General features: G+C 51.7%; 1 protein-coding gene across 2 annotated transcripts; it reads right to left on the reverse strand.

The window, feature by feature from the left end:
* P2RY6 (pyrimidinergic receptor P2Y6) lies at window positions 3257-27509 on the reverse strand. Of its 2 annotated transcripts, none has more exons than XM_013969780.2 (4): window positions 27432-27509; window positions 6513-6570; window positions 5813-5874; window positions 3257-4642 (listed from the first exon to the last, which is right to left on the reverse strand). In XM_013969780.2, the coding sequence occupies exon 4, from the start codon at window positions 4606-4608 to the stop codon at window positions 3622-3624; it is 987 nt and encodes a 328-aa protein (XP_013825234.1). In that variant the 5' UTR covers window positions 4609-4642; window positions 5813-5874; window positions 6513-6570; window positions 27432-27509; the 3' UTR covers window positions 3257-3621. The 2 variants fall into 2 exon arrangements, with proteins under 2 accessions (XP_013825234.1, XP_005690010.1); XM_005689953.3 differs by lacking the exon at window positions 27432-27509 and adding an exon at window positions 8944-9167.

Genomic DNA, 27733 nt, shown 5'->3' on the forward strand with positions numbered 1-27733 from the left:
TCACAGCTCTTGTGTGTTGCTGGGACAATCTTCTGGGACTCACTGCATTGGCCCTCTGCCTTCTGCTCTTCCATCTCCTACCCTCCGTGACAGGCAGCTGAAGAGCCTGGTCTCAGAAGCAAAATGGACAACACCTGGACTGCTTGGCACAGCTCTGCATTATATAGGGACTAAGAACCAGTCTCTGTCTTCTGATGTCCCCATACATCCATCTCACCATGACCCAAAGAATCAAACTGCCTTCTGTCCAAACTGTCAGCCTCTCCAGCAAGGGCACTTTGAATGGATTCCCAAGATGGGTTGGGCTACTTCCTCTACCAGCTGTAAGCAGACCTCTGATATTACTGTGGAGTTTCACCCCTGCAGAGCCCTTCTCTAAATGTCCCTGTGGCTGAACAGCCCTGGAAATTAGGCAGGGTGAAAGGAAAAATACTGAAGAAGTTATTCCATCCTTCCCCTCCCTGCCCTGACCCTCTTCCTTCTCCTCGTTCTACCTTCTAAGGCAGAACACACCCTTTGCCATGACCAGTTCTGTCAGTACTGGGTCTGTGTGATGTACCAGCAGCTACGGGCCAGCCAGGCTGTTCTATGGGAGGAAAACTAAGATCTGGGAGAAAGGACTAAGGACTAGAGGAGTAATGGGGGTGGCGTGTGGGTGTGTGTGGAGATGAGGACGAGGAGCAGAGAGGATGTGGAGCCAGCAGAGGAGTGCCTGAAAGAGACGTGAGCAGGGGAGAAACAAGTGAAGATGACTTGGAAGGGCTTTGTGTGGCATAATTCTCCTTTGTTGCCTTCTCGGGGACCTTCAGTGGAGATGCTGTAGGGGAAGAGCAAATTAGCCAAGATGGGGGTGGCCAGGCTCTCTTGTCCCACGATTGTAAATACATGGTTATGTAATAGCTGAGATCACTTATAGCATTATGCATGCAGGTCATGATGACCCCCTTGACCACAGGCCACTTTTGTTCTGTAAAGCTATATAAGCACCACCTGAAAAGCTCTTGCAGGGGGCAAGTTGAGTAGAGTCCAGTGAAGTCGAGGCGGGTCATGTAGAGTTGAATTGCACAGTCGTCATTGCTGCTGTGTCAGCCATTAGAGAGTAAAGCAGGTCTCCCTTGCTGCTGCGAATAAAGAATGCCTGCATTTCCTATGCCTCCTTCTTCTAGCTTCTCCACTCCCGCCTTGCCTACCCTGGGTTCAGTGAACAGTGAGATACAGCAAGACAGAAGCCCTTCCAGGGTTTTATAAGCTCAGCTCCGTGTTTGAGATGCTTCCATATGAGCGTGCCTCCAGGCAACCTTCCAGGTACACACAGGCCAGAATGATGGAGATGAGAGAGCAGGGGTAGAACCTAGAAGAGGCAGTCTGTCCCAAGGCTGATCTGCAGGCTCCAGGCCACAAGATCTCCCTGTAGCAGCCTCCTAGTGGCCCTGGGGATAGCCCTGCATCTCCTCAAGCTGCTGACTTCTCCTTTAAGAATGAAGCAGTGTTGTATCAAAAAGTCTACAGACAATAAATGCTGGAGAGGGTGTGGAGAAAAAGGAACCCTCTTACACTGTTGGTGGGAATGCAAACTAGTAAAGCCACTATGGAGAACAGTGTGGAGATACCTTAAAACCTGGAAATAGAACTGCCATACGACCCAGCAATCCCACTGCTGGGCATACACACCAAGGAAACCAGAATTGAAAGAGATATGTGTACCCCAATGTTCATCACAGCACTGTTTACAATAGCCAGGACATGGAAGCAACCTAGATGTCCAGCAGCAGACGAATGGATAAGAAAGCTGTGGTACATATACACAATGGAATATTACTCAGCTATTAAAAAGAATGCATTTGAATCAGTTCTAATGAGTTGGATGAAACTGGAGCCTATCATACAGAGCGAAGTAAGTCAGAAAGAAAAACACTGATACAGTGTATTAACACATATATGGGATTTAGAAAGATGGTAATGATAACCCTATATGCGAGACAGCAAAAGAGACACAGATGTAAAGAACAGACTTTTGGACTCTGTGGGAGAAGGCGAGGGTGGGATGATTTGGGAGAATAGCATTGAAACATGTATATTCTCATATGTGAAATAGATCGCCAGTCCAGGTTCGATGCATGAGGCAAGGTGCTCAGGGCTGGTGTACTGGGATGACCCTGAGGGATGGGATGGGGAGGGAGGTGGGAGGAAGGGTCAGGATGGGGAACATGTGTATACCCATGGCTGATTCATGTGCATATATGGCAAAAACCACCACAATATTATAAAGTAATTAGCCTCCAATTAAAATAAATTTTAAAAATTAAAAACTCAGATAAAAAAAAAGAATGAAGCAGTGTTGAAGGGCTGTTTTCCCTTACTTGGGGGCCCTGGTGGAGGTGTCCCCAGGCACCGAGGATACCTGAGCCTGAAAGAGGCACATTTGGAGGGGCGAGTGAAGGACAGGTGGGATCCGGGTTCTTCCTGGCATTTAATGCCCAAGTCCCACACAGCTCCTTTTCTTGGCACCCCTCTCCACACCCAACCCCAGGCTTATCTGCAACTCACTGGCGCTTTATAATCGGCCTGGGCACATCTCTGCCTCTGGGTTTTGTAGACACAGTGCTTCTACCAGATGCAGCCTCCTCCACTCTGCTTTTTAGATACCTCCCAGTTCAAGCCCCACCCCTTCTAAAATGTGCTCCCTGATTCCTCCGCTGAGGCACCCCAGCCTGGAGCACCTGCCCTACTGGAGGCAGGTGTCTGGAGGATGGCCATGAGACGGCTCTTATTTTCTCAGACTTCATACACAAGAGGCCACATGCCCTCCACTCCAGCTCTCTGCCTATCTGCCCAGGGCAGAGCCTGGCACAGGGATGGCCCAGGCTGTACTAACCAGTGCTCCCCACTTCCATTTTCAGAGCTCCCACTCATCCATCAATATCTGGATAAAATGTCCCCACCCCCAGTCCCTTTGAGAGACTCCTAGACTGGGTCATGGGCACCCTCTGGGCACCCTTGCCCCCCAGCCATGCCTCCCTCTGTCACAGTCTTGACATGACTGTATCAGTGTCTGTACCTCCAGTAACTGAGAGCTTGTATGGGGCTAGGCTCGAGATGGTTCTTTTGGGGCCCTGGAACCAAATCAGGCCCAAGCACAAGGTGTCAGTAAAGATATACTGAATGAATAGAACATAGCACATACCCCAGAGAGCTCATATTCATCCTTCAAAACCCAGGTCAAATGGCCCTTCCCAGAAGCTCTCACTTCCGTTTCCCATCTTCTTTTACTCCCTTTATTGGTGACTCCAAAGTATGCTGCATACTCCTCAATCATAGTACATGTTATACTGTATTTTTGTGAGAAGCTTAACATGACTTCTGAATTCTCCATGGCTTCTTGGAGCCTTCTGGAGAACCAGGCCCAGGCTTGTCTCTCTCTGTACCCGTGGAGCCTGGTTCAGAAAAAGGGTTTAATAAATAGTTGTTGAAGTTTCGGGATCTGTGAGGGCCTCAGTCTATGCCCAGCTGGGCTAAGCTCTAATTCTCTGCATGCTTTGGAGCTGGTGGAGCTTCTGGTGCCCCAGTCACAGTGGCAAACACAATGGCTGCCCTGCCCCCAGGTGTCCTGCCCTGGTGGACTCAGCGACCCTGTCGCTGCCACTTGGCCGTGAGTTTCTGCAGCAGCTCATGTGGCCGCTGGCGGAACTTCTTCTGGGTGAAGTAGAAGAGGATGGGATCGAGCACGCTGTTGGCACTGGCGAAGGGCCGTGTGCCCTTGTAGGCTGCTGCAAAGGCCTCCAGCACCGGGCAGGAGACTCCAGGTGTAGAGCGCACTGCCAGATAGGCTGTCTTGGTGATGTGGAAAGGCAGGAAGCTGATGGCAAAGGCAGCTGCCACCACCACAGCCATGCGGGCTGCCTTGCCACGCCGCTCCTGGGCCACTGGCCCTGCTGGGCCATCCTGGCGGCACAGACGACGGGCCAGGCAGCAGTAGCAGGCCAGAAGGGCGACAAAGGGCAGCAGGAAGCCGATGACAGTGAGGGTCATGCCATAGGGCATGTAGCGGGTGGCCAGGGCGGGCGGGCTCAGGTCATAGCAGACCGTGCGGTTCCGCTGGATTCCTGTGGAGGCAAAGAGGGCAGTGGGCAGGCACTGGGTTGTCACGGCCAGCCATACAGCTCCACACACTAGCCAGGCAGCCCGGCGGCCCCCACGCTTGTGCCAGGGGGCCAGAGGGTGGCAGATGCCTAGGTAACGCTGGAAGCTGATGCAGGTGAGAAAGAGGATGCTGCCATGGAGGTTGGCATAGAAGAGGAAGCGGACCAGGCGGCAGGTGAGGTCTCCGAAGGGCCAGTGGTCACCTTGGGCGTAGTTGTAGATGAGCAGGGGCAGGGAGCAGGCATACAGCAGGTCAGCCAGGGCCAGGTTCAGAGTGTACACGGCTGTGCGGGTCAGGGCCCGGCGGGACGTGCAGATCTGGGCGATGACACAGGCGTTCAGGGGCAGGCCCACCGCCAGCACCGCCGAGTACACAGGTGGCAGCAGCAGTTGCTTGAAGGTCTCTCGGTAGACGCAGTTGGTGGGCGGCGCGTCCAGGGCCTGGCCTGTGCCATTGCCCCATGCCATGCCTGTTCAACTGGGCTTCCTACATCCAGAGAGGCTGGGGAAGCAACACACGATCCGTCAGTGACCACACTCGTGGACCACCCGGTAGGCCCCCGTCCCTCTCTGGGCTTTGATTTCCCCACCTGGACCATCTCTGATACTCACCACCCCACCAAAGCCCCTCACAGCCCTTACTTTCACGAAATCCAGAATACAATAAAGCTCAAACTTGAGAGAAATCCAATTCATTTTCTTTCTATAATATTCATTTCCCACCAACCTTCCTGATGAATTTCTATTCATCCTTCAAAATGCTAGTCAAATGCCTCCCCTGTAAGAGAAGAGTGACAGGCTTTGGTTTGAATCCCAACTGGGCTTCCCTGGTGGTTCAGACAGGGAAGAATCCGCTTGCAGTTCAGGAGACTCAGGTTCAATCCTTGGGTGGGGAAGATCCCCAGGAGAACGGAATGGCTACCCACTCCATTCTTGCCTGAAGAATCCCATGGACAGAGGGGCCCGGCAGGCTATAGTCCTTGGGGTTGCAAAGGGTCAGACACAACTGAGTGACTAACACTTTCATTTTTCACTTTCTGCTACTTACTAGTGATGTGACTTTGGTTGAGTGACACGGCATATTAATACCTTACCTGAGTCTCAGTTTTCCCATCTGAAAATGGGGGAATGATGCACCCATCTCTCAGGATGTCATATAGTCAGAGGCGCTAAATCATGCTAGGCAGATCTTCCCTGGGCTCCCTGGAGTTTGGGGATGGTAGTCATGGTGGGCCTGCCTGTCTATCTCTTTCCCACAGACTAAAAAGCTCTTAAGGAGAAGTGCCAGGTCTGTGTCTCAGAGCCCAAACTGGGGCCCTGGGCAGGGAAGACCCTGTTAATTAATTAACCAATATTAGCAGAATGTCACACTTATGGCAACCCACTCCAGTACTCTTGCCTGGAGAATCCCATGGATGGAGGAGCCTGGTGGGCTGCAGTCCACGGGGTCGCTAAGAGTTCGGCACTACTGAGCAACTTCACTTTCACTTTTCACTTTCATGCATTGGAGAAGGAAATGGCAACCCACTCCAGTATTCTTGCCTGGAGAATCCCAGGGACGGGGGAGCCTGGTGGGCTGCCATCTATGGGGTCGCACAGAGTCAGGCATGACTGAAGCGACTTAGCAGCAGCAGCAGCAGCAGCACACTTCTGGGCTAAGGGCTGTGCTCACCTTCTCAGCCTGGACTCCATCTTCCAAATCCATGGTCCTTCTTTTGGTTGCAGTCTACTTATCTGTAAAATGGGGAAAAGGTGGTGATCTGCGTGTATGCGTGCTCAGTTGCAAAGGAGGTGATTTAAGAGTTCTCTATGTCTTTCCACTGGACTTGAGGCTACAAAGGCAGGTCTGGCGAAGCCACTGAGGCCACAGTGCCCTCTGGTGGCCACAGAGAAAAGAGCTTCCCCACAAAGGCAAATGGCTGAGGGACCTACCAAGTCTACAGCTACTTTACAGAGAGGAAAATCCAGGCACAGTTAGGGGCACTGACTGCTCAATCTCAGAGAGTTAGGAGAGTCAGAACCAGAACCCAACTGCCTGTCTAAGAGGAGGCAATTTAGCGTGACCCATGGACATGGAGTGGAAAGCTTATAAATTTAGCTTCAGAGCTAGGCAGGCCTGGTTCAAATCCTGACTCCTCCGCTTCTATGCTGTTCTACCTAGGGAATGTTGCTTGCCTTTGCTGGGCCTGTGTGCTTGTCAGTAAAACTGTTATTGACCTGATACACAGTATGCTTAGTAAATGCCATGCCATGCTTTTGTATCCTACACCTTGTCCTTCCACTCGTCCCTTCAGGCTGAGTTTTGGGGGAGCCAGCTGCACAAATGTTTTAAGAGGTCCCTTTTTGGGATCGTCTGACTTGTTGATACTTACCTCCCCAATGGCATTTCCATTTCGTCCAGAGAGAATTCACAACTTTAATCCAATGGTCCTGTAAAGGAAAACCTTTGGGATAGTGACTCAAATCATCCCCTCTTCCTATTTTACAGATAAGAGAAACTGAGGCCCAGAAAAAACATGAAGTCCTGCCAATACACTCAAAGAGCAATAGAAGGTTGAAGGCAAGCATACGGGCTCTGGTCCAGATGTCCGGGTTCAAATACCAGCTCTGCCACATATGAGCTGTGTGGCCCTTGGCCCATTAATGAACCCCTGTGCTTGGCTTCCCTATCTATAAAAAGGGATAATACAGTACCCACCTCATAGGTTTGTCATGAGGATCAGTGCCTGGCATAAGCAAGTGTGAGCTACTCTTAATGTAAATATACCTAATAAAGTTATAAGATTTTTAAAAGTTATATTAGAGTAAAACGTAACTCCCCAAACTAATTTATCCCAACTTAAAATTTGATTTCAATGAAATCAGAGTTACCCAGATTCTGGGTAACTGAAAAATGATGATGCTTGGATTCTCTAGTCTGTATCCCACATCACCTTTAATTATCAAACATTCTTCCTGGGGCTATAGTCCATGTGCTGGGAGTGTGGGGCACCCAGCTGACCAGTTAAGCACGAGGTGGAGGCCAGAGGAGGAAGTACAGTGGTCCCCCCATTGTTGCCGAGAAGTCAAGATTAGTTCAGGCAGGATAAAGTTCATTCATTCATTGGTTCTGGCCATTCTTTCATTCTCCTGTTTTCACATGGGGCTTCCCTTGTGGCTCAGCTGGTAAAGAATCAGCCTGCAATGCGGGAGACCCGGGTTTGATCCCTGGGTTGGGAAGATCCTCTGGAGAAGGGAAAGGCTATCCACTCCAGTATTCATGTTTTCACATGCCAGACATTTAATGGGTACTCACTACTTGCCCACTGCATGGGGCACAGTGTATAGATGTAGACAGGTGGATGCAGAAACAGATACATGCACACACATATACGTAGTCATATTCATATGTCAATCTGAAGGGGGAGACCAGTGTGAGACATAGGATAGAAGACATTTCCAGAGAAGGATGGAGGATGGAGCAAGTCCCTGGTGGTTGAAGAAGATTTGCATGGGTGGAGAGGGGTGAGAGGTCCCCCGGAGCAGGCAGAGTCAGAGAGGATAGCAGCCTGCTAGGACAGAAGGTCATGGTGAGGAGGAGGAACTGGGCAGAAGGAACTGTGCTGTGCCCTTGAACTCTCTTTGGGGAGGTCTGTTGCCCTCAGACACCACCCTGAGAGACAGCCTTCTGACTCGGGTGACTGGAGTTTCCAGGCGCTTTTTTTCCCGTTTAATTAATTTTTACAATGGTGGGTTAGTTTCTTGCTGTCCAGTGAATCAGTCATATGTAAACAGAAGTCTACTCTTTTCCGGATTTCCTCCCCATCTAGGTCACCACAGGGTCCTGAGTGAGTTCCCTGTGCCATACAGCAGGTTCTCATTAGTTATCTGTTTTATACATAGCAGTGTCAGTCCCGATCTCCCGGTTCAGCCCACTCCTGCTCTGGGTGTTTTCTGCCTCCCACTCCCTGGCAAGACCGGTCCTCTCGGAAGGAGGCAGGGGCTGCTCGAGGAGATCCGGGAAAGGTGGGCCTGACTGTCACCCTGGCTTCCTGATCCACTCAGCCTCTGAGGACCTGGGCGGGGTGAGCGGTTCTCCCACTTCCCGGCAAGAGCTGGTCCCCAGGGAGGGCCTGTGTGGTCCCTGCCTCCAGGCAGCGGCTGACGTAGGCTCTCTTGGGCCCTCACATCTGTCACTCACTCTTGGGCCGTGTGCCCACACCCCAGCCTCTTCCTGGGCTCCAGCCGCTCTGTCTGCAGCGTGTGTGTGTGGGGGTGTGTGTGTGTGTGGGGGGGTGTGTGTGGGTGTGTATGTGTGTGTGGTGCATGGTGCTTTATAATAGGTGCTCTCCTTCCCTGGGTCCCTTGGCCCTTTGGAGAAAAACTCAAGCTCTTGCCCTGACATTTAGGCTCCTGCGAAGCCCTCCAGCCTCACTAGGACCTCACCTCTGCACCCAGATGAAGTGTTTCACTCTGCGGCTTCCTCTCCTGCCACACTCACTGTTCTCAAGAGCCCGAGACCGCCACACAGCCATTCACAGTCACAGATCCAGACTTCCTCTTTAGCCTCCCCATCTTTGCTGTGCCCTCCACACAAAATGCCATTTAACCCATCTCTGTTTGTCAAAACCCAGTGTCCATCAAGCTCCAGATCTAAGCTTACTTCTTTCTTTTTCTGAACCCCCAGTTGGGTGGAGTCCCTTCCTTTCTGCCCACCCCCTCGCCCAAATCTTGGATCTTCTTGAGGTCAGTGCTGGACCCAGCCTGCCTGCCCACCCCCTTCTCCGCCCTGGCCCATGGCCCCCGAGATGTACCAACACTCACATACAGCCTCCTGTCCCCGAAACGCACGCCTTGGTGGCCCCAAGTGTGTTGGGTCAAGGGGAGGCCAGACATGAAGCTCTCCACTCTTCTGCTCTCGGCCTGGGCTGTAACACCTCTGAAAGGGCAGCTTCCTCTGTTTCCTGCCACGTCTGTCTCTGACTGAAATAGCCCCTGCGGGGGCTGCCCCCTCCCCGCTGCCCTTCACACCAAAGCCTGATGGAAACTGAATCTAAGGAGCAAGGAGGCGGAGAAAAGTTCTGTTTCCCGGAACCCTCCTCACCCCAGCAGGAGAAACTGGGTGATGAGGATGCAGAGAGAGGTGGAGAGGACAGAGACTGCTGGTGGAAGGCCAGCCCCAACGATCTGGCAGCTTCCTTTCTCCTCGGCCCTCTCTCAGTCTTCTCATCTATCAAATGAGTAGTTTGGTGATTACAGAACTTTTGGGCCCTCTTTAACCCCTAAAGAGGGGTTTCCCTGCTGGCCCAGAAGATAAAGTCTGCCTGCAATGTAGGAGACCCAGGTTCAACCCCTGGGTCAGGAAGATCCCCCTGGAGGAGGGCACGGCAACCCACTCCAGTATTCTTACCTGGAGAATTCCATGGACAGAGGAGCCTGGTGAGCTACAGTCCATGGGGTGGCAAAGGGTTGGACACAACTGAGCGACTAACACTTTAGCTGTAATACCCAGACCCATCTTTTGGGTCACTCCTCCACCCATCCCTCCATTCTCTCTTTTTTTGGGGGGGTGTGTGTGGATATTTTTAGATTTTTAAATTAATTTTTATTAGAGTACAGTTGCTTTTCAATGTCGTGTTAGTTTCTACTGTACAGCAAAACAAATCAGCCATATGTATACATGTATCTCCTCCCTTTTGGACTTGCTTCCATTCAGGTAATCACAACGGGTTAAGCAGAGTTCCCTGTGCTACACAGTATGTTCTCATCAGTTACCGATTTTAGACATAGTATCAATAGTGTACAGGCTCAATCCCAATCTTATCCCCTCTTTCTTCATTCATTCAATAGCTCACTCCTGACAACCCACCTAGGCACTCACTTATTCAGCCACCTTCTCCCTTCCTCTTTCCCTCTCTTCACAAGCATGCACTGAGCGACTTTATGCCATCAGATCCTCCCACGTTCCCCCACGAAGCAGTCACTAGTCCCTTCAACACTGCAGGCCCAGAGGTCCCCGGGAGTGAGGGGTGTAGGTTGTGGGGGTAGAGTTGATGCCCCAGGAACTTATCTGGGTGCATTCTCCCTGTGTGCCAGTCCTCCGCTGGCTGCTCCTCACCACCGAACCAGCTATTAGGGCAATCAGAGGAGGAGCTATGGCTCCTTGCCGTTCCAAGAGGGCCAGCTCTGGTGGTGGAGACAGTACTCAGGGGGTGACCTGGAGGAGACAGTCTTTCATTTGGAGCAGAGGAGGCAAATGGGGGAGCGGGGACAGAATGGTGCAGGGGATGGTCCCTGCTCAGGAGTTTGAGGTCCAGGTTCTCATTCTATCTTGGTGCCTACTCACTGTGTGACTCTGGCAGGGCCAAAAGTTTAGACCAAACTGAGAAAATTCAGGTTTGAACTGCCAATAAACACTTGGTCAGGGACCTCCTTGGAGGTCCAGTGGTTGAGAATCCACCTTCCAATCCACAGGGGATGTGGGTTCGACCCCCTGATTGGGAAGCTAAGATTCCACATGTCATGGGGCAACTAAGCTGGAGCACAGCAACCACTGAGCCTGCGTGCTCTAGAGAGCCCCGTGCCATAGCTAAAGATACTGCATACCGCAGTGGAGATCCTGCGGGCCGCAACTAAGCCCAGTGCAGCCAAATAAATAAACAGATATTTAAAAACGAAACACTTGTTCAGTTGTGCACAAGCTTATTGAAGTCTGTGCTAGGAGGTCGCTTGTGCCAGCTGACCGGGTGGATGTCCTGGTCTGATTTGTGCTGTGCTGGAGCTCAGGAGGGTAACGATGCCTGGCCTTCAGTCCAGCACTGCTGGATTCCCAGGACGACCTCCTTCGGTCACTCCCAGCCCCCACCAGGGTGTCTGTCCCAAGAATGGGAGCAGCTCCAAGGACTTCCTGAAGGTGTCAGCCCCAGGATAGGGCTTGGGTCTCAGTTCCTGCCCTCTGGGTGGGCCTAGGAGGGAAAGTTCAGGCTTATGGGTCATGGGTCCACTTGGAAGGGCTTCTGGAGAAGGCATGTCTGCTGCTGGGCTTTAAAGGGCAGAGACGGCCTGGACACATAGAATGAAGAGGGCATCCCAGGCAGGATGTGAGAAATGAAGTATAAATATTGCAACCAGAGCGCGGAATAAGTTGTGTGAAGAGGGGACCAGTTGGGAAGCATGAGGAAGCGTGGCCTGTCATAAAAGCTCAAGCAGAGCCCAGGTGGCATCACCAGGACTTTCCCCACCAGGCTTTCCAGCCCCTGGGCCCATGGTGCTTCCTCTGCCTGGGACACTTTCACTCACTGTCTCTGAATCATCCCACTTATCCTTCCTTGTAGTTTTCTCATCTGTAAAATGGGAGTGTTTATTGGTACCTACCACACAAGCTGTTGTAAGAATTAAATGTGTGTGAGCTGCCCTAGCACACAATAAGTACTTAATAAACGTTTGTTAACTGAATGAATCCACTCCAAGCCCAGCTCTGGGCTCCCTTAGAGCACCCCAGTCTCCAGAGATACCTAGGTCATCGGCACCAGGTATCTTTCATTTCTTCACTGCCCACCCTGAGCTGGATGTTCTATCTGCTGTTCTGGGCAGGTCGTGGTGGAAATTATTCTCTCCATTTTACCAATTAAGGAATTAAGACTCAGGAAGGCTAGTGAGTTTTCCAAAGTGTCCCAGATTAGTGGCATTTCAACAAGGTCTTTCTCACTATACAGCCACCTTTTCCATTGTTCGCCCAAAGCCCACGCTTAGATGGTCCAGCCAGAGAATTCCCTCAGTCTTCCCGGCACTGAAGGCCTCTGGCCAGGAGATGGCGCCAGGAGACTACCCAGGATAGTCAACCTGCTGTCTTCCGACCGCTGCCCTAAGAGGAGGGCTGGGGGCACATCTCTACACTGCGGGAGCCTGGCCCCTGGGGCTGGCGCTGAGCAACCTCAGGACTGGGTTCCCAACCTCAATTCCTCCTGACCCATGCCCCAGCCCTTCTCCCACTCATGCCCGGACAAGCTCCAGCCTTGTTCTCAGATCCCCCACCTGGGTGAGGCGACTCTCAGGAGCCAATGGGGACACTGGCCGGGCCCAGAGCCAGGGCTGAGCCGTCCAGCTGAGGAGGAGACCCAGGGAGTGTCTCCCAGACACCAAGCATTCACCACCCAGCTCCACTCCATGCACGCTATTGGTGGAAACACTGAAGTCCCTCATCCCTCGGAGGGGACTATCTCTGCCATTTCCTACTTTCAGTTCAAACAACAATGCCTGGGGTTGGTCTCTGCCTGTAGCAGAAGCAATCCAGTTTAGACATAAGAAAAAACTGGTGGGTTGAAGCTCCTTGGGCCCCTTGGATCCTGGAGTCTCAAGATACCCCTTTTGATGACTCTGTAGCCTCATCCCATCCCAAACCTCGCCCCAAGGCCTTCTTATCGGGAAGGGATGAGGTGGCCTGCTGGCCAGAGGCAAGAGCTGGAAGCCTGAGTCACCACCTGCCAGACGGCCAGGAGCCAGCTCAGACCAGGCTGGACAAGGGAAGAGGCCTCCTAACCTTGGCCTGCCTGTCTGCCTTCTGGGAAACAAGGCCTGGAAACCCTCTTGTCTGCCTGTCCCCCCCGCCCCAGGTCTGTGAGCTTAGCAGCAAGGGCACAGGATGACAGAGATCAAGACCCAGCTTCCTTCCCTTGAGGAGTCAGACAAGCTGGGATCCATCACCAACTTGCTGTGTGACCCAGAGTGAGCCACGTACCCTCTCTGAGCCTGAGTTGTCACTAGATAAATGGCTAAATCCCCGAGGTCCGTTCCTCCCTGGCACCCAGAGAACAGTGGGCCGGGGCACAGCCAACCCCTCCTGGAGGGGTTTTGGTCTCACCTGGGGGACCAGGCTGTCTTTAAAAGCAGGCAAAACTTGGCAGGAGGATGGCACACAGAGAAAAGGAAACTTGATTTCTCTTTTCTTTTCCCACTTCCCCTTCTCACCTCCTGCTAAATAGAAATTAAAGCTGGAACTAAAATAGTCATTTTGAATGTAAGGAAGGGGAAGCCACAGCTTTGGGGAATTTGGGAGATGAAGCTGCTGCTTCTAGTCTTTCTCTAGCCTCCACAGGTTGAGTAAAGAAGAAACTTGGCTCTCCTGCAGCTCAACTGTGTGCAGGCCCCAGCTGCCCATTGGTGAGCTCATGTAATCCCCACCACAGTCTGGACAGATGTTCTTATTGTGCAACAATACTTCACAAGTCATTATCTCATTTACTCTTCAGAGTTGCCAGTACTTCACATGCCATTATCTCCTTTACTCTTCACAGTTACCAACCCCACCTTGCAGATGAGGAAGCTGAGGCCTGGCTAAGTTAGCAAGAGTTTCTCTCTTAGGCACGTGTATGTATGAGGAGGTCTGAGATCATGGTGACCTAGTGGGCAAAGAGCTGAGAAGTCACAGGCAGTCTTGGGGTGAGGAACTATGCCACAGAGCACAGCCCAGAAAGCCAGCTGCACAGACAACCCCTGCCAGAAGGAGAATCCATAATGGCCGACTTTCCAAGTCCATGCCCATGGGGGCTGCAGCACCTCTCGACCAGGGTTCTGAGAGATTCCAGGACCTTTCAGTAAGCGCTCTTCCCTAGTGCCAGTGTGAGAGTGTCTTTATTTTTGCCTGGACCCCCCAGTCTGTCCCACTTTTAAAATCTCTCCATGGAGGTGCACCACTTGGATCTCCCTTCATGAAGGACCCTGCTGTTTAGCTTCAAGGGGTGCACATGGCTGACAGCCTCCACTAGTACCTTCAAAACCCACTTATCCTCCCAGATAACCAGGCTCTAGTCCACTGGGGAAGAAACGGCCCGGGTCCAGCTATCTGGCTTGTTTTGCAGGCCATCATGGTTCTGCTCCTCTGTAGTTTCTCCCACCTAATTCCCAGACCCCTCTCATGATGACAGCCTCCCCTCCTTCTTTCCCTGGAGCCTTGAGGATCTGGGAGTGAAAGGCCTGTGACCTAGATCTGCCAATGAGACAAGAGTGGGCTCCTCAGGCCCTGTAACTAGCTCAGGGGTGGATGGGCAACCTTCACTGGGCACCTCCAATTCTGGAGTGTTTGCTAGAACACTGGAAAGGAGTGAGGTCTCCCAGTGGGTTTGCAAAGCTAGTAGGAAGTGAGCCTGGAGCTGCTGGAGCCAGGTTACCTATGTGCCTGGCACTATCCTACAAACTGAAGATACTACCACTAGGGAGGAGACTGTCCAAAATAAAGCCAAGGGATGGCAGAGTTGAGAGGTGGGAACACACAGAGGTGTTCCTGAGAACACCATCGAGCACCTGATTCCAGCTATGCCTGGAGCTTTACCTTGCACTTGACTTTTTGAAGGCATGAGCTAATACGTTCCCCTTATGCTTCAGTCTGTTTAACCTAGGATTGTCACTTAAAATCAGGAGTCCTGCCTACAGTCCTGCACCCCGCTGCCTCCCCTCCCCATGGGCTGCCCCCAACAGCCCATCTTTACAGCTTTGGCTTAGAATCGTAGTATCCCTGCAGTGGAGGCTGGAACTGGCCATGAGCCTGAAGGATACCAGCAGAGGGGCAGGCAGTGACTGAGGGACTGTCAGGTCCCGCCTGGATTCCATGGGGGCAGCCAGGAAGCGCCCCCCATTCATTTGCCATGAGGAGAGCCCCTCTCCCATCAGCTTATGGAGTGACCAGCCATCTCAATATCTCCTGAGAAGGAAACTAGAAAGGCAGAAATCCAGGGTCTAGTCTTAGACTCATCACTCCCTTGCTGTGTGATCCTGGGCAGGTCACTTCACCTCCCCAAGCCTCATTTTCCCAAATAACTTTACTGCTATAGCTTCTTGGCTACCCAGAAGGTAGCAGCCACACAGCTAAGTGCTTTTGTGGCAGGATCTCTTTCACTCTTTTGACAGCCCTATGTGGTGAGCTGTTTATCCACATTTTACAAGACAAGGAAATGGGCTTTGAGAAGGCTGGTGACTTGCCCAAGGTGACATGGTGAGTCAGAGGTGAGCCAGGGGTAGTACACAGATCTGAATAATGATAAAGTCTATGCTCAGGAAGAGAGGTGACATTTTCCCTACAGGAAAACTGACGCCAGAGAGATCAGGAATTTTCTCAAAGTATACAGTAAATCCACAACTCCATCCTGTCTCTCAGGAACTCAGTGGCCTGAGATAGGACAAAGGAATGGAGACCAGGAGTCAGGGCAGAAAAGAAGAACAACTCAAGGGACAATGTTAGCCAGACACCCTCATTTCTCTAACTTTGTTAGAAACTGGGGACAAGGCCTGCTTTCCCTCTGTGGCCCCAGAGACTAGCACAGGCTCCAGCTCCCAAGAGGCACTGGCAAATGCCGGACGACTGGATCGGTCTGTAAAGATGAGCCTCAGGGCTCTGTCCTTGGTGCTGCCTGGCAAAATAAAATAAAACAAAACAATCAAATCAGATCTTTATCTTGGCTGATGACACAGAAGACTTGCCAGGGGGAATGAAGGTCACGGCCACAGGAATAGCACCTCTGAGCCTACCTGCGTCCCCCAGCCGCTGACCCTCAGGAAAGGCAGACCACCCACACTGCCTGAATGTTTACTGCAGGTTATGGTCCTGTCCACTTCACAGACAGACACCGAGGCCCCAAAGGTAGGTAACTATGTCTCCAACTCTCACAGGCAAGGTTTGGGTGCAGAGAAAACTTCAGAGGAACCCCTCACTACCCACAAAAGGCAGCCCCCTGGCCTGGCCCTGCTGTGACCATCTCCAGCACCTGAGCCCACCTGGCAGAGACAAAAGGCCCAACTGGACCCCAGAGCTCAGGGGTCAATGATAAGTCTCTGCATTCTGGATCACCAGGCCAGAGAGGTCTTAAGAGCATATGACACAGAGCTCTCCTCCACCCATCAGAGAAGGAGGCTCCCTGAAGCCTCTTTGACAGGCTTGTCTGGCCCCTGCTCACATACTCCCCATGACAGGGAGCTCATTCTTTACCAGCTGAGCTACCAGGAAGCCCCCTTTTCTCCCAGGTCACTGCATTTCACTTTGAAAGAACTCACTGAGACATATGCTTTGTCATACCAAGCCTGAGTGCTGCCCCCATCAACTGCTTCTGTTCCCCAATCTAACCTGCCTCTGGGGCCTTGAAGCTGGCTGCCCCCAATCCCTCAGGACACCCTGCAGAGACTGTCCCAAGACTATTCATCAGCTGGTCTTCATTCCCACCAGCAAGTCCAGGGTGCATGTCCAGGCCCAGGGAACCCAGTGGTGGAGCCCAGAAACCAGGCAAGAGGTCAGGAGGCCATAACCATTTCCAAACCTGGGGACAAAGCCCTTTGCCTCCATTGTGTCTCACTCCCTGCCTGGGGACTGTGAAGGGGGCATGGCCTCTTTCCTCATCTTCATATGTGGGACTGGGGTCCCATCTGTGGCCAACCCAGTATGGGAGGAACAGTCCATTATGGGCATCTGAGAGGTGGCCTGGGAGGAAGAGAGCAAAGTCAGGCACCTGCCAGGCTCAGGGTGTTGAGTGGAGGGGCACTGGGCGCTGCAGGGGGTCTTGCTGTGGAGTACACTTTGGTGTGTGGAGTGTGTATGAAAAACACAGGACAGACCTTACTTCCTTCAGGTGGTCACTCAAATGACATCTTCCTGGTGAGACCCTGTCCCTCCACTCCAGTGAAAACTAAACCTCCCACCAGCACACACTCATCTCCTCTTCTGCTGTGTTTTTCTCCTTAGTGTTTATCATCTTTTTTTTTTTTTTTTGAGACATCAATGGTTTATTGGACAGGGGAGCACATACTATCTTTAAATGTATCATTTTATGTGTTTGCTTATTATCTATCTCCTCCCATCAGAACATAAACTTCACCAGGGCAGGGATTTTCATATTTTATTCACTGTTGCATCCCCAGTGCTTAGGGTGGTGCCTGACATATAGTAGGTACTCAATACATATTTGTTGAATGGATGGATGGATGGATGAATTTCTAGGGCTAGTTTGAGAACACAGCAGACTTAGGAACAGAATCTAATGGCTCATAGGGAACTTGACTCAAGGCTGTGTTTATATCGCAAGCTGCAGTTGTACTTGCAGTGTGTGTGTTGGGGATTGGAGGCCGATAAAGACCCGTGGAGCTGCCCCTAACTGGTGGTGTGTGTTGAGATTCAGGCTATGGGCAGTCCCAGCTGAGAAAGGTGAACAGGACATGGCTGGGTGGGCCTGGGCTGCCTGCTTATTCCTCCTGGTCTGTCCAAGGTCTCTGTCTACTCCACCTCCTACACTGGCCCAGCTCTCCCCTGCTCTCCCCCAAGAGCCTCCAGCCTGCACACCATCACTTCTTTTGCACCAGGGCCTCTGAATTGGAGGCCTCCAGCACTGGGCCAGCATCTTCTTGGCCCTTCTCCCTTCCCCTGCTGCCTGGCCCTTCACCCCAGGACACCAGACTCCTGAGATCACAGCTCCTCCATTTGTATCCCTCATCCCTGGCACCAGCAGCCTGCTCAGCCCCGCACTGCCAAGCCAAATGTGGATGAAGGACGTGACTCAGCCCAGGGCCCTGAAGCCCAGAAACTGATAGCCACTCGGCTTGGCTGAGCTCCCAAACTTTTGCCTGTCCCAGAGCAGCCTCTCTCACTTCTCATCCAAAACTTTGCCCCATCTTTCTTGTTGGGCCTTCTCTCAACCCCAACAGCCTGCAACTCATCCTTCAGAGCAAAGGAACGCCTTTCAGAGGCGCCTCCTTCAACTCCCTGGGTCACAGAAATAAATACAAGGCTGGCCCCCACCCTCGCTCCTGCTGGCTCCTTCCCTCAGCCCACAACACTCTCCATGCTCAGCTCTCCTCCTAGCAACACCTCTTCCTTGACCTGTGTCTCTCCAGGAGGAAGAAGCACAGTCTTCCTCCTTCACAATCAAGCTTCTGGAAGAGTCCTTGCTGCTCTGCTTCCGCTTCCACCCTCTCTGCCCCCATTTCTCACACCCATACAGTTGAGCCTGGGCACGGTAAAGCAGGGAGTCTTTGGGCCCAGCTCAGGGGAGAGCAGTGGTCTCTGTCTTTCGAGGTGAGATGGGGCCTGGGAACCAGTGACTATCTGAGCCCCATCACAAGGAAATCTCAATCTCAGAAGTGACCTTGATGCCAAAGGCTTTCAGAAAAAACAGGCCACTGTGAGGTGACTTCTGTTTGGTGTCACTCCTGCTGAGGCTGGTGCAGGGCTGGGGGGAGGGGAGCCTCATCTGTGGCTTCCAGGAAAAAGCCTGGACTCTGATGGGAATTTGGGGTGGGGCTCTGCATAGGCATGGTACCACCAGAACATCTGTTTAGGGGGAACTGGGGAATTCTGGAGAGGTAGGTGAGAGGACTGATACCTTTACATAGCTCATGATATTTGTTTGAGAAAACATCAGTTGTCTGTATCACAGACTAGGGTGGGCTGTTGATCACAGAGCAGGTAAGGGTGGGGGCACAAAGCTCACTTGGCTATCCCCTAGTATCAGCCCTGATCATACAAAATAAGAGGATCCACTCCCAGAGTGGGAGTGGGTCTCTCCTCAGAGCTCCCTGGAAAACCCAGAACTATTCAAGCCTAGTTATTCTAATTCTCCCCATCACTCCCATATACTTTGCCAAACCTACTCTGACCCCTGGGTGGGGTCCAGGTCAGTTAGAGTCAAATGTCCATTCCTGGCATCTCCAACCCTCTGCCAGCCATCACAGCTCCCTCTGCAGATCTTGGTACCTGGCAGACCTGGTTTCCATCCTGGCTCTGCAACTTATTAACAGTGACTTTACCTCTCTGAGCTTCAGTGTCCTTAATGATAAAATAGACATAACAATGCCCATCTCCCAGCACTGTTGGGGCTCAAATGTAGTAATGAACCTAGAACACTTGGCCCAGAATCTGCTGCAAGCAGGTATTCACTCAGTGGGGCTTCTTACTGATAATTTCATCACAGGCCAGCTTAGAAATGGCCTCACTTGCAATCTTTACTTGTCTACCCACTCACTCACTTATTCACTCATTCATTTGCCATGCATTTGCAGGGAGCCTTACGATATGCAGGACTTTCACTGGGCTTTGGTTTTTGTCCTTGGAAAGTCTCAGCTGATGGAAAGACAGATGGGGCCTCTGGGGAGACAGAGAAGACCCCATCCCTGCCTGGGTTATCAAGGAAGGCTCCCTGGAGGAGGTGCTTCTTTAGTGGACTATGGACAAGGAAGGGGAGGGTGTTCCCCACAGAGAGACGTGCTGGAGATATAAAGGCACAGGTAGCCACAAGTGTTTGTGTTTGCAGGAGGTGAGTCCCAAAAGGGACCAAAACCACACAATTGCCAGGCCACAAATTTGGCCTCTGCCTCATGGGCTCCAACCAAGGAACCCTAGATGGTTTGTAGAGCAGAGCAGAGGTGTGATCAGATTTGAGATTTAGGAGGTTCTTTATGCTGCTGGATGGAGGATGGATCGAATGTGAGACAACAGGGCCTGAAGAGGAGCCCCAGCCCTGGAAAAGGGAGGCTACAGGGCCAGCTGGTGGTAGGGCCAAATCAGGGGCCTTGAATGCCTGGCTCACAGCAGGCTCTCTCCCCTCTTCTGCACCCCTTGGACAAGCTTTGACAGCCGTCTTGCTGGGAAGACAGACTGGAGGGGTTAAGTTCTCAGAGATAACCCATTCCAGTCCTCAGATCACAGATGGGAACCCAAGGCCCAAAGCACTGGGCCCTAGTCTCAGCCCTAGGGCTTCCCTGGTCTACAGCCTTGTAGAGTCTATGGAGGTCTTCTGTTCTTGAACCTGTCCCCCAGCCTGCCACCCCAGTCTCTTCCTAGGGGAAGCAAGGGTGTGGCTTTGGTAGACGGGGACTCAGAGGAGCCCAGAAGGATGACTTGTTCCAACTGCCCAGCCCATGTGGGCCCTCCCATTTCTGAGTGGGGAGAGGGGTCTTAGAGCTTTCTGAGTTCTCTCCTCTTTTCCTTCACACCCTTTCAGCAGCTAAGGAAACTGGGGCCCAGAGAAGAGAGGCATTCAGCTCCTGGGATAAACACAGCTCTCTGGGCCTTGGAATGAGTGTCAGGTGTGGGAGACACTGGGCCCTAGTCTCAGCCCTAGGGCTTCCCTGGAAGCTCAGTTGGTAAAGAATCCACCTGCAGGGCAGGAGAACAGGGTTCCATCCCTGGGTTGGGAGGATGCCCTGGAGAAGGAAATGGCAATCCACTCCAGTATTCTTGCCTGGAAAATCTCATGGACAGAGGAGCCTGGCAGGCTTCAGTCCACGGGCTCGTAAGAGTTGGACACGACTGTGCAACTGAATCACCACCAGTCTCAGCCCTGCTGTGTGGGGCTGGACTCATGATTCCTGAGGACACTCAGCTGGGGAGGGGTGGAATTCCTCCTGCAACAGCACCTGGCTATGGCCTGGCCCCAGTGCTCAGCACTGTTTCCAGCGCTGTTCCTAGGGCACACTTCCCTTCCTTACCAGCCTCTGGGAGGCACGGCTGAGGAGGTCAAAACAGGAAGAAACCGGCAGAGGAGCCCAGGCCCCACTCTGTCTAAGGGGACAAATGATCCCATCAGCACACCCAGGTCTCCCTGGGGGGCTTGGTGAGGAGGCCTGGCTCTGGTCCCTAGAGCCTGCAGACCTGACCAAGCCCCCTCCATGTCTGGCCTTGTGCTTGACCTTGACCCTATCCAGGGGAGTGAATGGACTGTGGCAGGTATATGGGACTGCCCTGGAGAGACGGTTACTAACTGGTTACTGTGATCAGTGCCACGTGACGGCTACCCTCCAGTCTCACGAGGAGAGGCTGGTGCGGGGGGCAGTGGGCAGGGCCCCACTCACTGCATTTCCCCGATGGGAAACCCAAGGCCCCACTTCAAATTAATCACCAAGCTCTGCTTGTTCTCCATCTTTATACCTGTCAGGCTGTCCCCTCCTCTCATCCTGTGGTCCCTGCCTCAGCCTATTCAGCAGCCACTTCCTACTCCGTGTCTTCCACCTCCCCAGCCAATGCATCCCCTTTCTGCAGCTAGAGAGGTCCTTGCTCAGCAAAAACCTAACCTCAGTGCTCCCCCGTCCAAGCATTGTTTGGCTTCCCAGTGCCTGGGGATAAGAACAAGCCTAGTCTCTGCTGATCCCTCTGTTCTCAGCATTCACATGCAACCCATCCACTCGCACATAAACCACAGGGCGCCAAGCCATTCTCACTTCCTGAGACGAGCTGTGCTCTCCATCGTGCCCCAGTCGGTGCTGTTTGTGCCCCTGGATCGCTCCACAGGGCAGGCGGCAGGCTCCGGCTGTGAACTCAATGACATGGGAGACCCAGATCCCACCCTCAGGAGCTCAGCATAGACAAGGAACATACAAGTACCTGAAGACCCACAGTCCGAGGCAGACATCCTGTTCCAGAGCCTGGTGGAAGCCCAGGCAGGGAGTGATGGTTCTGGGGGTAGGGAAGGCTTGATAGAGGAGGCAGCAACAAAATGGCCAAGTGGCCACAGAGGTCAAGGGCGTTTCAGACAAGAAAACAGCAAGGGCAGAGACTGGATGAGGCACATGGAAGGACGGTGAGCACAGCTGGAGCAGCCAGTGTGCCAGCACGTGTAGTCAGAAAAGCGGATCAAACTTATAATAATAATGATACAAGAACTGAGCCTGGTGTGGCAGATACACAATACCCCATTTAATCCTCAGCATGACCTGTGAGATAATACTGGTATTGTTTTCATTTTATACTTTAAGTGGGAAAACTGAGGCGCAGAGAGGTTAGTTGACTTGCCCAAGGTAGCCCAGGTAGAAAGAGTGACGGGCTATAAACCCAGGCAGTATGGGTCAGAGTCTATAGTCTTAGCTCCTACCGTGCACCAGGGCTGGGGTAGGGAGGCACTCAGGTGACAGGCCAGTCCAGCCTCTCCACTGCTCTGCCCACCCTGCCTGGGACCTGGCCTGCTAAGGTTCACCTTGTCACTAATCATAGGGCCCCATAAATGCTGCCTCCTCCAGGAAGTCTTAAGGAATCAACTAGAAGGATTCCCTCTACTTCCAGAAGCCTCCATGGGAAATCGGAGACGAGGTATGACTTTTCAAACAGAGCCTCCTAAGCCCAGCTGCCCACTGGATTCCTGGACCCCCTCTGCCTGTCAAGCATCTCTGGCTGTGGGGAGCCCCCTCCTCCATGCCATGGTAACCTTGTTCATTCAAAGTGGGCACCTGACCCAGAGCTGGTCAGTCAGAGCATCCATCCAGACCCCTTACCAGTGATTGGGTCGGGGAAACCAATTAGGGTGTACCCCAGGATTTTGGTAGAATCAGCATGAAAGTTTCCCTCCCGGGATTATTAGCCGCGAGGGCCATGGAAGCCTGGTACTTCTGGAAAGGACTTGGATGAGAATGTAGTAGTCCAGTAGAAGGTCAAGAGAGGACCTTCCCTGGTGGTCCAGTGCTTAAGACTCTGCACTCTCAATGCAGGGAGCCTGGGTTGCGATCCCACAGGTCACAACTAAGACCTGGTATAGCCAAAAAAAATAAACATTTAAAAAAGAAAAGAAAATCAGGAGCAATGATATAAAAAGAGAGAGTACTGATGCCATCACTGTAATTGGTGGATCTAACCATATCTGATCTAGGTCTACTTCTGAATTTTTCTTTACATTCACTAATACAGTTCCTGTTCAAATTAATAGCATTTGTCATATGCAATCAAAATATTCCTAACCAACATAATACCAAAACTACAGACAACAAAGGAAAAAATAAATTGGATTCCATAAGAACTGAAAACTTTTGAGCATTAAAGGATACCATCAACAGAGCAAAAAGCAACCCACAGAATGGGAGAAAATAACTGCAAATCATACATAGGATATGGGATTAGTATCCAGAATATATAAAGAACTCACTTCTACAGTTCAACAACTACAAAAAAAAGCAATTCAAAAATTGGTAAAGACTTGAATAGATACTCTCCAAAGAATGTATCCAAATGACTAATAAGCACTCAAAACCTGTGTTTTGAAAAGATGCTCATCAAAGCTAATCAGTAGGAAAATGCAAACCCAGACCATATGGAGATAACACACTTCACAGTCATCAGGGTGGCTATTATAAGAAAAAACACGAAATAGCAAGTGTCGGCAAGGATGTGCAGATACTGGAACCCCTGGACACTGCTGGTGGGAATGTAAAATGATGTGGTTGTGAAAAACAGTAATGGAAGTTCCTCAAAACAAAGAAAGAAACAAACACAGAACTACTAAAAGATCCAGTTTCACTTCTAGGTGAAAAGAACGGAAAGCAAAGACTCAAACAGATATTTATACACCAATGTTCCTAACAGTGTTCTTTACAACAGCCTAAAGGTAGAAACAGCCTAAATGTCTGCGGATGGAAGAATGGATAAACCAACGGTGGTGCTCACGTGGATGTTTGCTTTCGGTTTTCTTGGGCACACACCTAAGAAGAGAACTGTTGGGTCATACAGTAACTCTATGTCTAACTTCTGAGGAACTAATAAAATTTTCCAAAGGGGCTGCCCCATTTTACATTCCTATCAGCCACATGTGAGAGTTTCAATTTCTCCACGTCCTCACCAGCACTTGTTACTGTCTTGTCTTTTTCCTTATTTCCACCCAAGCAGGCATAAAGTGGTCTCATACTGTGATTTTGGTTTACAGTTTCCTAATTACTCCTTTTTGGTTATTGTTTATATTTTACCTTTGCAGTATAGGTATTTCTGATCTAAGGCCTGACACCTTTGGTGGAACAAGTGCCCCACAGAGTAGGAGAAGCGTAGTTTTCAGGGCCAGACTGTCCTGGTTTTGCCTCCTGTCTCAGCTTCTATTAATATTAGCTGTATGACCCTGAGCAAGTGATATAAAACTCTGAGTCTCAGTTTCCCCGCTGACTAGATGTGGGTGACAGTATTAACCTTTCATGGTTGTTGCTGTTGCTGTAAAGATAAATCTATAACATAGCCATGGTGCGGGCCTGGCACAAGTAGGTCCTCAGTGACTCACTAAGTCTGAGAGTCTGACAGTGGAGTTTTCCAAGTTGGTCAGGAGACCTAGGCTAGTGACTGTTCAGTTTTTAATCTATTGTCTGTTTTATTTGAGCAACTTTCTACAGCAGAGGTATTTTAGGCTGCCTCAAACCTCAGCCTCTCTGTGCTTCTATTTTCCCTCTGTGACATGAGAAATGAGACTGCGCACCATAATGTCAATGTTTGTCAATCTGGAGGGTTCATTCTAACACCTTAAAAGTCTTGTCTCTTGCCTCAACCATCAGACTGATGATGGTTTCGCTGCTACTTAAAGGAATATCTCCTCCCTCATAACGAGCTCTCCAGGGTGAGGAAGGAAGTGAATTAAACCTTCCTATGTGTGTGCTAAGTCGCTTCAGTTGTATCTGACTCTTTGCGACCCTATGGACCATAGCCTGGCAGGCTCCTCTGTCCATGGGATTCTCCAGGCATGAATACTGGAGTGGGTTGCCATGCCTTCTTCCAGGGGATCTTCCCAACCCAGGGATCAAACCCATGTCTCTTATGTCTCCTGCATTGGCAGGCAGGTTCTTTACCACTAGCACCACCTGGGAAGCCCCAAACCTCCCTAAGAACCTACAGGTAATGTTATGTGCAGTATTTTCTTTTGTCCACTCCATGAGCTGGCCAGGTAGGTGTTAGTACCCCATTTTACAGATGGGGAAATTGAGATTCCAAGAAGTCAAATGACTTGTCTGAAATCACATGGCCAGCAAATGCTGGTACCTAGATGCAAACCCAACTCTGATTTCAACATCTGATTTTTTTTCTCTGTGCAGAGTGTCCCCCACCCCGACCCTGCCTCCCAACAGAAGGCCCTTCAAGAACTTCTGAATGAATGAATGGCTGATTCTCATCCTCCTGACTTGACAGAGCTATTGTCATCTCTTTGAGCTGAGATCTGCCTCTTAGACAACACAGGTCAGCTCTCTCCTGGGGTCACAGAACACCTCTACTCTGTTCCAGGACATAAAAATCAGTGCTGCACAGGGAGTCAGGATGCCAGGCTCTGCCCCCACTACAGATCTAACTCATCCAGGCTTCAGTCCCCCGCCCATGAGTTCTTTGAGCCAAAGACTAGGTCTCCTCACCTCTGGGCCCCTGGCATGCAGCACAGGGCTCGGCACATATGCCACTGAGCCAGCCCAGGCCATCCACAGGGCTTGGCACATACGCCACTGAGCCAGCCCAGGCCATCTCCATAGACCCACACTTGCATCTTGCCCAGGCCTGCCCTCACATGGGAGCAGTTAATGACAGGGCTGGCTCTGCGGCAGGGGTAACAGGAAGGTACCTCCACATGCCCAGCTTAGGGCACTGGCTCTTACCAGATGTGCCAACAGTCAGAGAGGAACAGTCAGAGCTGGGCCAGCAGATCCCTACCTCAGACTGAAAGAGAAACCCACTTCAGATACAAATGGGGAAATGGCTCCAGGATAAGAGGGGTGAGGGTGGGTGTCACTGGGGAGGGCCCGATAGACACAGCTTCCTGAGAACCTTGACCGGCCTCTGTTGCAATGGCACCTGTTACTGGGCTCCACTAACTCACCCCTCCTCTAGGGAGGACAAGTTAGAATCTTGGGTCCAACATGGGACAAGACACTTTAATTTCTCTGAACCTCAGCCTCCTCAACTTCAGAATGGGGTAACAATAATCTTGGCTGCATTTGCTTTTATGTGAAGCACTTAATACATGGTAGGTGCTCAATAAATGATAGCCATTGTTATTATCACTTAACCTTTTCTTTCAGCGCAATATTGACTGAGTGATTTATTCATCTGTTCTTTCATTCATTTATTCATTCAGTCAACCAGTCAGTACACCCCTGGCTAGGTAGGCTGCAAGAGTAAAGGATAAAGATTTTGGAGTGACATAGGAGTTGAAACCCTGTTGCCACTAGTTGGGGTGCGTAATGCTGGGAAAGCCATTTCCCCTCACTGAGACTTCATTTCCTTGCCTGTAAAATGAAATTAGTAAGAGTACCTAGGTAGGCAGTGCTGGGGGTTTTATGAGGAGCCAAAGGGACAGTGATGTGCCAGTGGCTGGCACAGAGCCTTGGAGGGAAAAGCAGGTGGCAGGTGGGCTGTGCAGAGGAGCCAGGTGAGCTGCCAGCCCTCCATACTGGGCAGCTGGGCCTCCAGGGCAGGATGGGATGAGAACGGGCTGGAGGGGAGAAGAGTCGGTGAGCTCAGAGACAACTGCTGTTTCTGGACCAAGTTTACCCTTCTGGTAAACTAAGAAGCAGTGAGGAAACATGGAAAGAGAGACTGGAAAAAGTTTAGGGGAGAAAAGTGCCAGCCAAATGGGAAACCTTGGGCAGCACGGAGTTACCCCCCAGCCAGGTCAGGGGACCATGCACAGACACACATGTGCACACACACTCATGAGCTGCACATTCTCACTCATGCAAACACACCCAAGGGCTTGCACAACACACACACACAGACGCACCATCAGAGGCCCAGCACTTCAGAGTCTGCAGGCAGCCTTCTCATTTATCACCTCATCTGATACAGACGGGTGGAGAGACTGTCCCTGGATTGGCTTCGGGACCCATTCTAGAGCTGCCAAGAGACGTGCGTCCCCGGTACCTTCCAGAGTCCAGGGCCCATCCCATGGGCGGTGCTGCTCAGCGTTCCCTGTGTGGTGTCGTTGTAGTTGGATGACAACAGAAATGCCAGAAAAGTTTTAACCCAGCTCCCCCAGATACACCTGTTCATCCTGCTGTGCTCCCCTTTAACAAATCACACCAGGACTCCAGACTCACTTTCCTCACCAGTCACACGGAGGCAAGTGCCTCTTCCATGGATGCCCATCTGGTCCTAATCAGTCCCAGCCTCTTCCCACCACAGACTCCTGCGGGCACAGCCTCCACTCTGAGGGGCGCTCATCAGCATATAACACTTAGTTTTCCAAAGCTCAGGGGAGAGCACTGTTACCCCCATTCTACCAACTGAGGCCCAGAGAGGGAAAATGACTCAGACCAGGCCTGTGTGACCCCCAGTCCCGCCTGGACTGTTCACTCCTCCTCATAGCCCAGTCCCCACATCGTCGCCGTCTCCTCCACCTTCTGCTCTGCACAGAATGTAGCTTTAGCCACAATCAGGCCAAAGAAGGGAGGAGGACCCCCAAGTCCGCTCACACTCTCTCTCCATGAGAGGGTGGGCTCATGACCTGCAATGAGCCAAAGTGGCTGCAGGTGGTCCCTGTGCCAGGCTCTGGCGGTGGCGGGTGGGGGGGGGTGTGTGGCACTCTGCTAGCACCCTCAGGGCACTGACCCAGAACACTCACTCAGGAGGCAGTGAGCGCCACGCAGGTCCGTCAAGAGTTGGGAAAATTCTGACTCCTGGAGCCGTCCCTCCTTCTGGTCAGTTCCTGTGCCCCCAGCTGTCACATGTACGGCTCACAGTCATCCCCGGAGACAGCCAATGAGGAAACCGAGAAATCGAGGAGGGGAAGTAACTTGCCTCAGCCCAGAGCTGGCGAGCAGCAGGGCGGGGACCCAAATCCCAAGAACGTTCCAGCTCAAGGCCCTAAAGCCAAAGCTGACCCAGCCACTGCCCAGTCACTTCACGCTCTGAGTGTGATCATCC

The sequence above is a fragment of the Capra hircus genome, chromosome 15, assembly GCF_001704415.2.
Source record: "Capra hircus breed San Clemente chromosome 15, ASM170441v1, whole genome shotgun sequence".
Lineage (NCBI taxonomy): Eukaryota > Metazoa > Chordata > Mammalia > Artiodactyla > Bovidae > Capra > Capra hircus.

Excerpts from the sequence above, each read along its gene's own strand:
- P2RY6 (XM_013969780.2), bottom strand. The coding sequence starts at position 4,608 with ATGGCATGGGGCAATGGCACAGGCCAGGCCCTGGACGCGCCGCCCACC.